The following is a 10,577-nucleotide window of genomic DNA, read 5'->3' on the forward strand; positions in this document are numbered from 1 at the left end:
CTGACTAATGGTGGTGGATCAGTAATAATAGGTTATTGATCTGACTGATGGTGGTGGTTCCTCCGGACAGTGCGGCTCTGGTTCCCTGGTAGAAGTCGTCGGTCGGATTCAGGCCTTTCTGCGGAGTCAGCAGGTTGGTGTTGGCGTCAACACCGCCGGGGATCACCAGCTGACCATACGCATCCACCGTTTTCACACCAGACGGGACGATCAGGTTCTCGCCAATCTGTCTGAGTAGGGCAAACGACAGGAAGTGTGATGATGTCAGAGCTAACAGCTTGACCCACAATGCACCTGCAATAATCATGAATATCAATAAATTTACTTGATGGTCCCGTCCTCCACGTAGACGTCAGCGTAGAATGACTGATCGTCATTGACAACCTTTCCTCCTTTGATGATCAGACGGTCGCCCTAGAAACAAACAGACAGAGAGGATTCTGGGTAGAACAGGAGGTACAGACCTTAATAATCAGAAGTTTAGTTACTACGAGATAATAAAAAAATATATTCTGGAAACATTTAAGGTTAAAGTTGATTTTGATGAATTATGTGGTCTTATCATTTTATTGTCAAGCTTTTACCTAACTGTTTTTAAAACCCAAGCTCTTATTATTATTGTGCTTTTACTGTTTTGATTTATTTATTTTTAATGATTTATTTATTTTATTATGCTTTTTATAATTGTATTGCTTTGTGTTGTATTTAATGAACTGTAATGAAACCTGCTTTATAAATAAACTGCATTAATATAACATTTATTTTAATAATGGTCATAATGGTGGGACTGAGACTGGTATTGTCTGTGTGGAGCTTTCTATATACGAACAATGTTACATTCTGTGTTTGTTTTAATGGTTTCCTGTCTTTGTGTATTATATTCCTGTTTATCGTTAATATTTTTACACAATAAAAAAAGTAAAAAGTTTGATAAATTACATCAATCATCAATATTATTGATAATCTGTTAAACAGGCAAAGAAAAGAAAATCATTCTGTATCAACCTTTTATATTTTTGAATAATAACTTCATTATTTCATGAAATCATTATTGTCCGTATCAGCTGATCAATGTTTACTTTGTATCAGCTGATCGATATCTACTCTACCTGCAGGTCAATATGCCCGGAAGTGATCAATTCAAAAGATATTAATTGTTCCATTAATGCAAAAATGTTTTTTATTTGATAGAATATGAATACGAATAAAAGGATCTCCATCATTATTAATAATTACTCATTCATCTCTCAGCTTCACTATCACGTTCTCTTTAAGGCCGAGCCGAGGCGCACTGGGCCGAGCCGGGCGGGTCTACAGAAGCTGCAGACACCGACAGAGAGACCAGTCCGGCTCGGTCCGGTTCAGCATCGCTCCGGATCTAACGGCGGTGATTGACAGGCGGAGCTGCAGCATCCCGCCTCACCGGCCCACAGCATCCCTCTATGCCCCGGTGTCCCTGCTCAGCCCGGCTCAGCCCGGCTCAGACCGGCCTGGGTTGGACCTACCGCCGGTTTGGCGCTGCTCTTCTTGGTCTGGAACGACATCCTGATCGATCTGTGATCGGCTGATTGATCCGCTAACACACACTCACACACTGTCTGCTATTGTTGTTCCCCACAGCTCTGACGTCACTCTGCCGACAATATACACACACAGCTTCCGGTGTTGAGCTTCGAAATAAAAGCCCCGGAGAAGCTCTTATTTTAAGGTTTAATGTACACAGTGGAGGAAGAATTCTGATACTTTACTGTAGTTAAAGTACTGATACTGTACTAACTGTAGTTAAAGTACTGATACACTGTACTAACAGTTACTGTAGTTAAAGTACTGATACTGTACTAACAGTTACTGTAGTTAAAGTACTGATACACACTTTACTATTTTATTATTATATTTTACTATATTTTATGTCACAATATTACATTTTCATTATGGATTCATGTTCTAATTATTGATCCACTCATCCATTGACTGATTGATTTGTAAACATTCTGTATAAACTGTTGGTAGTTTAATTTATAAAGATTTTATTAATATTAATTCACATAAATAACATAAATATAAACTCTAATTGTGTTTCAATTTTGTGTGACTAAATCCAAATTATTGAAAACCTTTTATAAACTATCGATAACAGATCCATAAAGTCTGACACACTGCACATGCTCTTATTTTGAAAGGGGATCCCGGAAGTATTTTATTATTATTCATTTGCTTGATTCTGATTGGTCACCTGCTTTGGCAGAGACAGACATGTGGGGCAGCTTCCTAATTTATTTACTGATGTAATGATTATTTACTGATTATCAGTTCTGATGATCTTTATCACCTTTATCTTTATTTCATTTATTGAATCAATCATTGTATCTGTGTTTCATTCACTTTTTAATAAAGTGGTCTATGTCTGAGAGAGAGCTACAGAGAGCTACAGAGATCTACAGAGATCTACAGGGAGCTACAGAGAGCACAGAGATCTACAGAGAGCTACATGGATTTACAGAGAGCTACAGAGAGCTACATGGATCTACAGAGAGCTACAGAGATCTACAGAGATCTACAGGAAGCTACAGAGATCTACAGAGATCTACAGGGAGCTACAGAGAGCACAGAGATCTACAGAGAGCTACATGGATCTACAGAGAGCTACAGGGAGCTACAGAGAGCACAGAGATCTACAGAGAGCTACATGGATCTACAGAGAGCTACAGAGAGCTACATGGATCTACAGAGAGCTACATGGATCTACACAGAGCTACAGAGAGCTACAGGGATCTACAGGGAACTACAGAGATCTACAGGGAGCTACAGAGAGCTACAGGGATCTACAGGGATCTACACAGAGCTCCAGGGATCTAGAGAAAGCCACAGAGAGCTACAGGGATCTACAGGGAGCTAGGGGGAGCTCCTGTAACAGAGACCTGAGCTACACAGAGAACCTCATTTGAGAAATTTTGGGTTCTCTAAAATATCTTTTTGGTGCTCTGTGTTTCTGTACATTTATATTTTCCTCTATATTTAAGTTCTTAAAATAAATAATGGCTGATAGTCAAGTGCTGTCTATACCGCTGTGGACAAATGTTCATAATTTAATAAGATACAACTTAAGACCGTTTAACAAAGTAAAGCCAACTATTTCCTGTCCACTATCCACTGTGTGCAATTAAACCACATTTCAACAGTGAATCATTTTCTGTTTCTTTGTTGTCCCATACTAAATATTCTCTGTATCAATTGAAATGTAGTTGTAGTATATTTTAGCTCATAGGCACATGGGTTAGGGACAGCCACAGTGTAATCAATGGTCATTAAAACTGAATGAGTTCTCTTTTGCAGCTTTTAACAAATCATTAAACAAAAATACATATTGAAATAAATACAAAGCTGAACCTCTCTCTTGCTGTAGTTTTCCCGGGTGTGTCTGGAGGGAAACACCACAGTCTGTCCTCCTCCTCTCGAGACGTCTCCTCCATCGTAGTGGTCACTGTGGGTTTGAGCAGCTCGGCGTCGCTGCGTCTGCGGGCTGAACGACTCAAAGTTCAAAGTTTTGTTCTCGAATGCTCCTTCGACACTGCAGAACATCCCTCCATACTTCATCCGAGGACGAGGAGAGTCCGAACCCAGCCGGGACAGCAGGGAGGAGCAGTCATCCTCCTGAGAATACCTCCTCTCAGACATCACGAACACTTCTGATCTGAGGCCAGACAAGACGAGGAGGAGGAGGAGGAGGAGGAGGAGGAGGGAAGGGTTGGCTGAAGACCTCAGGCCATAAATGAGGAGACCAGAAGAAGGAGGAGGAGAGGAAAAAGGAGGTCATGAAGGAGAGGAGGAACTGTGGCCTCAAACTGAGACTGAGAGGAATTGATTAGAGGGAGGATGGAGAAAGAGGATGGGGGGAGGAGGAGGTTTCAGTAACAACAAACAGAGGTTGTTGGTTTGAATTCTTTCTGAACAAAAAGTCTCTTTCAGGATTGTTTTCATCTGAAGACACCTGATGTCAGACCTTCATAAGCCCTACCCCTTTTTGCTCTGTGCTCCAATAACAGTTGAGCATGCCTCTGTCAGAACCTCGGTCCACTTTCTCCTTTCCTGTACTCAGATATTCTACTTACATATGCTAAGATGTGCATCTTAAGTTAGTGTTGGCTAATGCAAACTATCGATCTATTCATTTTTACAATTTTGCTGACATTAATTATCAGATGTAACTAGCTAGCTAAAGATTGATGTAGATTAGCTAGCTACTTAGCTAGCGTTTGGCTAACATAAGCTAATTTAAGATGTACCCATATGTTGCGTTTATCTTTTAACCATCTTCAAAGTGTGCTTTCAACATAGACGAGCTTAGCACATAGCATATCTAAGAACAGGAAAGGAGAAAGTTCACTTGCTTGCTCAACTGCTATTGGAGCAGAGAGCAAAAAGGGGCGGGATTTAGGAATAAGATTCCAACCGACCAACCAAACAGTCCTGTCCAGTCCAGAATCTTTAGCTGCTTTTATTGTATTTAATCACAACAGCCAGAATTATCAGAAGTGAACCAACCAAGAAAGGCCACATCATGAAGTCGTGTTTGTTACATTTATTGTGATTATACGTAGATTTTAGGTGATAAATAATCACCATAAACCTGCCATAATCTGGGTAGGGTAGTAGTTAATGAGATATGTGATATTAATGTCACAAGTCGACATTCTAGCCTGAGGGTGGTGTTAGCTGAAAGGTCATGGAGTGTCCAAAATATAGAAGAAGATTTCATCTGGGGAGCAGAAATGTGATCAATAAACTTTATCGGAAGCTGCCCGATAGATTTTTCTTGTCCCTAAGTGAAAATGTGTCCTGATGGTGGCACCAGCAAAAAAGGTCAGGAGGTCTTCAAAATCATTAAGATTTATTCTTTTGGGACCAAGAGTATCTTGGGAAATACCATGTTAATATGGACAATAGTTGTTTACTTTCTCTTGACCAAATAGTTGATTCCTTGTCAGTAATTGACCCCAGATTTGCGTGTATAGAGGGTTTGATACAGGTTTGTTCACTTGTTTGTGTTTTCAGGAGCCTTGGACCGCTGTGTGATGGGTATAACGGCAGTAGAGATCCTGAACGCCTGTGACGAGCTGGCTCCGGCCACTGTGGACGCTCTGAGCCACTCAGCTGTGAACCTGAAGCAGGCGATGACTCGCCGCAGCCTGGCAGCACTAAAGAACATGGCCCAGCACAAACTGCAGACACTCGCCACCAACCTGCTGGCTGCAGACAACGCTGACAAGGTACAAACGGCTAACAGTCACACTACAGAGGAAGGGAAGCTTTGTTTGGGAAATGACTTCAGCTATGTGCACTACTGCTGGAGCATTAATGGAGCGGTCAGTCAACAGAAAATGAATCACCAATCATTTTACTGGCCTAAAGGCTCTGTAAGGCTGTTACAGCAGTACTTTGAGCTGGATGCAGACATCAGCATGTTGACACACTCACAATGAGCACTACATTAGATTAGTGTGTTAGTACACTTAACCGGTGCTTTCGCACCTAACCTTTTTGCTTCAACAAACTGAGCTCTGTTTATGTGGGCTGGTTTGAAAACTGTCAGCTTAAAGCGGCATTAGGTAACTTTTACAAAACTAACTTTTTTCACTTTGTTCTGACAGTAGAACGTGAGACAGCTGAGAAAGGCGCTTTGGGTCAGAAGCTTGAAGATAGCGGATTGTTGAGTCTCATTCCCAGGAACCCAAAGCGTCATTGATGCCCTGGGAATGAGACCTAACAATCAGCTATCTTTCTTGGCTCTGATTGGTTGTTTTCATTCAGGCCCAGGGGATTCTTCCAAATACCATTAGGAGCACTTGGAGGAGCCAGAGAGGAACCTAATCAAGTCACAGATTATCTGTCTCATGTACTACTGTGAGGATATAGTTAAGGTTTCAGCAAATGTGACAAAAGATTGTTTTTATAAAAATGACCTACTGCAGCTTTAACTCTGGTGTAGACTAAACTAAGCTGGAACAGGAACACCTGAAAAGGTGGCTCTTTGTCTCATCTGGTTTATTTGTGGTGTGAATGCAAAGCAGTGTGTGTGATGGTACATAGTGTGTTGGATTTTGCAACAATATTACAGAACAAGATGCCTCTTTTTCATCCGGTTTCTACCAGTTTGTCATTATTAATGATAGCTGTTACGACTAATAATCATCATAATGAGGTATTTCTTTGTGAGCTTTATAGATAGATATAAATAGCTGAATAAACTCATAAGGAGTGCTTTATGACCTGCTGCCTGATTTCTTTTGTGGGTCCATGTAGCACAGATGATGCCAAATGACATCACCAAAACTGTCCAATGAATGTGTTACCTGTCAGTCTGTGAATTCATGTTTGCAGCTCTTGGTTTGTTTGTAATTAATCAGTTTGAACATGAACTAGAATAGAAGTAAAAGGCAGTATTTTTTCATTTTTGCTCTGAAAGAGACCAAAGAAGTTTTCATCATAGTTTTCCAGCCTCAGTCCAGTGTGGTGCTGCTCACTCCTGAAGATAATTATCAAATAATATAAAGGCGTGTGAAAAAGAATGATCTTACGTTTTTGCTGTTGTAAAATCCGACTTATGACACCTTTTTGATCAACCTTGGATAAAACAAAACAAAAAATAGATGTCAGCAGTTCCTAAGGCTGCAGGCTGAAGAATTTTTTGTGAGATGTCTGCTGACTTCTAATGTTGAGCTTGAATTGATTCAGATCTGATCTCTGTGAAGTTCAGATGTCTCTTCCTCCTCATGTTCTTTCTTTTCTCTTTTTCTGGCTCTTTGTGGCATTCATCAAAAAACAGACACGCAATACCTTTTAATACACACACACACACACACACAGAGACCGGTCTGTTCGGTCAGATAGCTGGCTAAAGCCACAGACCAATTAAAACTCTGCTGGAGACGAACCAAAGGTCAACACTACAGCCACTGAGAGAGAGAGAGGGGGAGAGAGAGAGAGAGAGAGAGAGCGCACTGGTGTCTCCCAGGGAAGGATGAACTATCTTAAATGTCAAAATGGTAGAAAAAAGGAGTGCAGTGTTTCTTTTCTCTGAGCTGGACTTTCCAGAGAGCAGATGTAGAGGTTTAAAGGAGAAATCCACACAAATGGAAAGCTAGGCGAGCCACTGTTGCAGAATGGACTCCATTACTCATTTTTTTTCTCTCCCCCGTATTAAATACTTCCAGAAAATCCCCAAAATGAATTGCTCAAAATGTATTGTAGTTATTATTCTACTGCAGTTTAATGTGAACTTTTTAAACAGATTAATTTATTATTTTTTCTCGGTGTGTGTTTGACCTGTGTACTTACTTAGTCAAAATTATAATGATGAAAAAGACAGATGTACGTTTTATTTATTTTTCTCCGGCGATAGCGATGACATGAACAAAGGAAATCAATACTAATGTTAGTAGTTACCGACATTCTCCAGTCAGATGTCAGTTCACCTTCGTCCTGAGAAAAACCCTCTCAGAGGCTTGAAGGCTTTCTCCATACCTATAGTATGTCCAAGGACACTTTAAAACTCTTGCAAAATGGAAAACTATGCTCAATCATTTGAATTTCAGTTTGACTTTAGGAACAGATGGAATGACTCTGTAATGTAAAAGGTTCTGTTTACAGTCTATGAATCATGTAAAATCTTCCTCGACTCGTGACTGGAGTTGTGCTCAGCTGCAGCGTGCACACTGCTGCCACTGGTGGTGGGAAGCTACACAAATCTGGTGTGAAAGAAAAATATCAAACAATATGGTATTGCAATATTTAATTTAGTGATATTGTATCGATTCCCAAGAGAACTTTCGATTTTTGTGGTTAAACCCACAACTGCTAGCTAGCATTGTTGTAAACTGAGGGCTGTGATGTTGGATGCTACAGGGTCTGTGATAAATACAAATGCAGATCCCACTGTCCTGTTTATATGAAACAAAAGTTTTTTTTTTTTAGCTTAGATTTTATTCTTGTGTTCTTTAGACTATAGCAGTTTTCCAAAGGTTGGATTTGTTTTTATTAAATGGAAATCGCCTAGGTGCAATATATCACAATACATTGAATCATAACCTTTGTATTGTGATACTTAGCGTATCGCCAGATTCTACCACATACACAGCTCTAACACAAATACTACAGTTTTATTAAGCAGTGTTGCTGTAATCTCTGATTTTACACAGTTTGTTTTGACCTTTCTCGGTCACATCAAAAGTATTTTTCTCCCTTTTGCAATCCTTTCACCCAACGTATGAGTTGAGTTCAGTGAGTTCATATTTGTAATGTCCAAGTTACATTGCAGTATCTGTCTAAATAATAGCAATGTCATGTTTTTACCATATGGTGCATTCTTAATATACATAAAATCTGAGTAAAACATTTTCTTACTCGTTTTTTAATGCAACCAGAACAGTGAGATCTGCATTTGTTTTTGTCATAGTCACTGTAATATCCAACATCACATTCCTTAGTTTACATTTACACTGCTATCTGGCCTTTGGGGGGTTCAAACACAATCGATAGAATATCACAAAACAAAAACTGTGATATTTTGAATATTTTCTTTCACCTGTAGAATGAATTACTTTTCACAGACCTTTTTTAGAATTGCAGTAATAATCTGTAAAAAAAAAACACTGGTGTTACAAGTTGAACTGGGAGTTATGACCATTCATAAACCTAATGTAGAAGGAATGACTCAAATCAGTTGCTTCAGTATTCACACAGGTTTGTACTGCGGCACAGAAACAACATTTCACATGAGAACAGTTTTGTGGTTACAGTTTTAGGATTTAATGCTGAATCTCAGATAGTATGTGTGCGTAAGGTGTAATCCTTTCATATCGCTCATATTACATTTCATTCATTAAGTGCGCTGCATTTGAAAGCAGTCGAACAAAAATAAGTTGTCAGAATTCCCGTCGTCACAACGGTAAAGTGCACCGAATGGTTTCACAGTTTCATAAATCTGCCTTCAGATTGCTGCTCAGACTGCAGTATGTGGGGCAGTTTGTCTGTGCTGACCCCTCACGGGATCAGAGGTTCACTTGTCAGACTCAGATGATCTGATCTGCCCTGACGGAGTAAACCCCCCCCCCACCTGGGCCTCCCAGCACAGAAAACAAACGCCATGAATTATTTAGTGCCTGAAAAGCGTTTAGTTCAGCTGCTGGTACAGTTTGACTTTTACAGTTTTGACTCTGAAGCCATTTAGCTCGGCATCCCCTCTCCTCCTGTGTTTGTCCTTTTTCTTCTCTTCCCTTCCAGCAGATAACCTTTATGTTGTTTCTTTTCCCCCCTCCGTGTGTCAGCTTTATTGTAGGTGTCTCCCGGGTTTTTCCTGCCATAACTGCCCATAATCACAGCTCTTTTTCTGAAAAGGCCAACACACAACAGCTGCAATCTTCTCTCCCCGTTCTATCAGAAATACATCACTGTTGTTCTCTGTTCTGCCTCCCACCTCAGGTGTCATTTCTCTCTCATATCCACTCAAATCATGGGTCAAAACCACCCACTCTCCCGGTGTGTGTGAGAGTGTGTACTCCCCTGATGTGTGTAATGACAGATAATGACCATGAAATGTCAGACTATCAACCCAAACATTACACCCAGCCGGCTCTGAGCCTTCATCTGTCTGTGTGTTTGTGTGTGTTGACAGCTGATGTTTGTTGTTGTTCGGGTTGTCCGTTTGCGTGTGAGGAAGTCGATGCGTGACTTTGGGTTTGTCCTCTGGCAGGTGTGCTGAACCTGCTGATCTTTGAATGTGTTTGTCATATGGAGGCAAAAATAAAAGCAGAACTGAATCGACTAAAAATGGCAACTATTTCTGCTTTCTCTATGTCAAATGTGAGGATTTACTATTTTTCTGTTGTGTATATAACTGTAAACTATTCATCTCTTTAGGTTTTGGAATGTTGCTTGGTTAGACATTTGGAAACACTTTCCTGTCCATCATTACAACAGGGTTGTAAAATATATATTTTTTGACTTTTGTGAAGTGTTCCTAGAAAAGCGCTCTTAAATGTATTATTATTAATATTATTATTATCATCATAATCTATTTACCTGTGATTGTCATTTTTTAATGATTATGATATATACAGCCTTTTTAATTTTCAAAAACAACTTGATCACAAAAACATTGTATATACAAAAGTGACCCGGTAATTCCTCCTGCCTTCCTTGCTGCTACTTGCTTCCCCGTAACATCAGCTGCCACTGCACTCTGTATACTGTACAACCTTATGATTATTATGATGAAGATCATTAGGCTGTTTTGGTGGTGCCCCTACATACAGTGTGTAATGCTCGTGTACGTGGTGGTGTTGATGATGATTGATGACATGATTAACAGGTCTTTTTCTTTATTACATTTCTTTATTTAAAGTATTGATTGCTTCCTACTTTCACATGACTTTATTCACGTATATGTCTACCTGGTGTCCTTTAGACCATATTCAGTTTCAGTTAAGCCGGTAAGGTGTGTACATAAGTGTTGAAAATGTAGAAGGGATTTTCTTCTTGTATGTATTCAGTGTTTGTGCATCTGATGTCTCTATAGTGTG

At 39.9% G+C, this 10,577-nt stretch overlaps 2 protein-coding genes across 3 annotated transcripts in view; one reads left to right on the forward strand and one right to left on the reverse strand.

Moving 5' to 3' along the window:
• dpysl4 (dihydropyrimidinase like 4) overlaps nt 1-1,670 on the reverse strand; it is a gene marked incomplete at its 3' end in the record, with an annotated part of 5,640 nt that extends 3,970 nt beyond the window's left edge. Inside the window, 3 exon segments of the mRNA XM_035667611.1 lie at nt 46-230; nt 326-414; nt 1,506-1,670. Of these exon segments, the coding sequence (XP_035523504.1) occupies nt 46-230; nt 326-414; nt 1,506-1,544 (313 nt within the window).
• LOC118332366 (WD repeat-containing protein 7) overlaps nt 1-10,577 on the forward strand; it is a 141,759-nt gene that overhangs the window by 47,414 nt on the left and 83,768 nt on the right. For both annotated transcript variants that reach the window (XM_035667609.1, XM_035667610.1), the window contains exon 15: nt 5,053-5,267. In XM_035667609.1, the coding sequence (XP_035523502.1) occupies nt 5,053-5,267 (215 nt within the window). The remainder of the gene's footprint in view (nt 1-5,052; nt 5,268-10,577) is intronic.

This window comes from Morone saxatilis, unplaced genomic scaffold, assembly GCF_004916995.1.
Source record: "Morone saxatilis isolate NCDOM2014 unplaced genomic scaffold, NCSU_SB_2.0 Contig21, whole genome shotgun sequence".
NCBI lineage: Eukaryota > Metazoa > Chordata > Actinopteri > Moronidae > Morone > Morone saxatilis.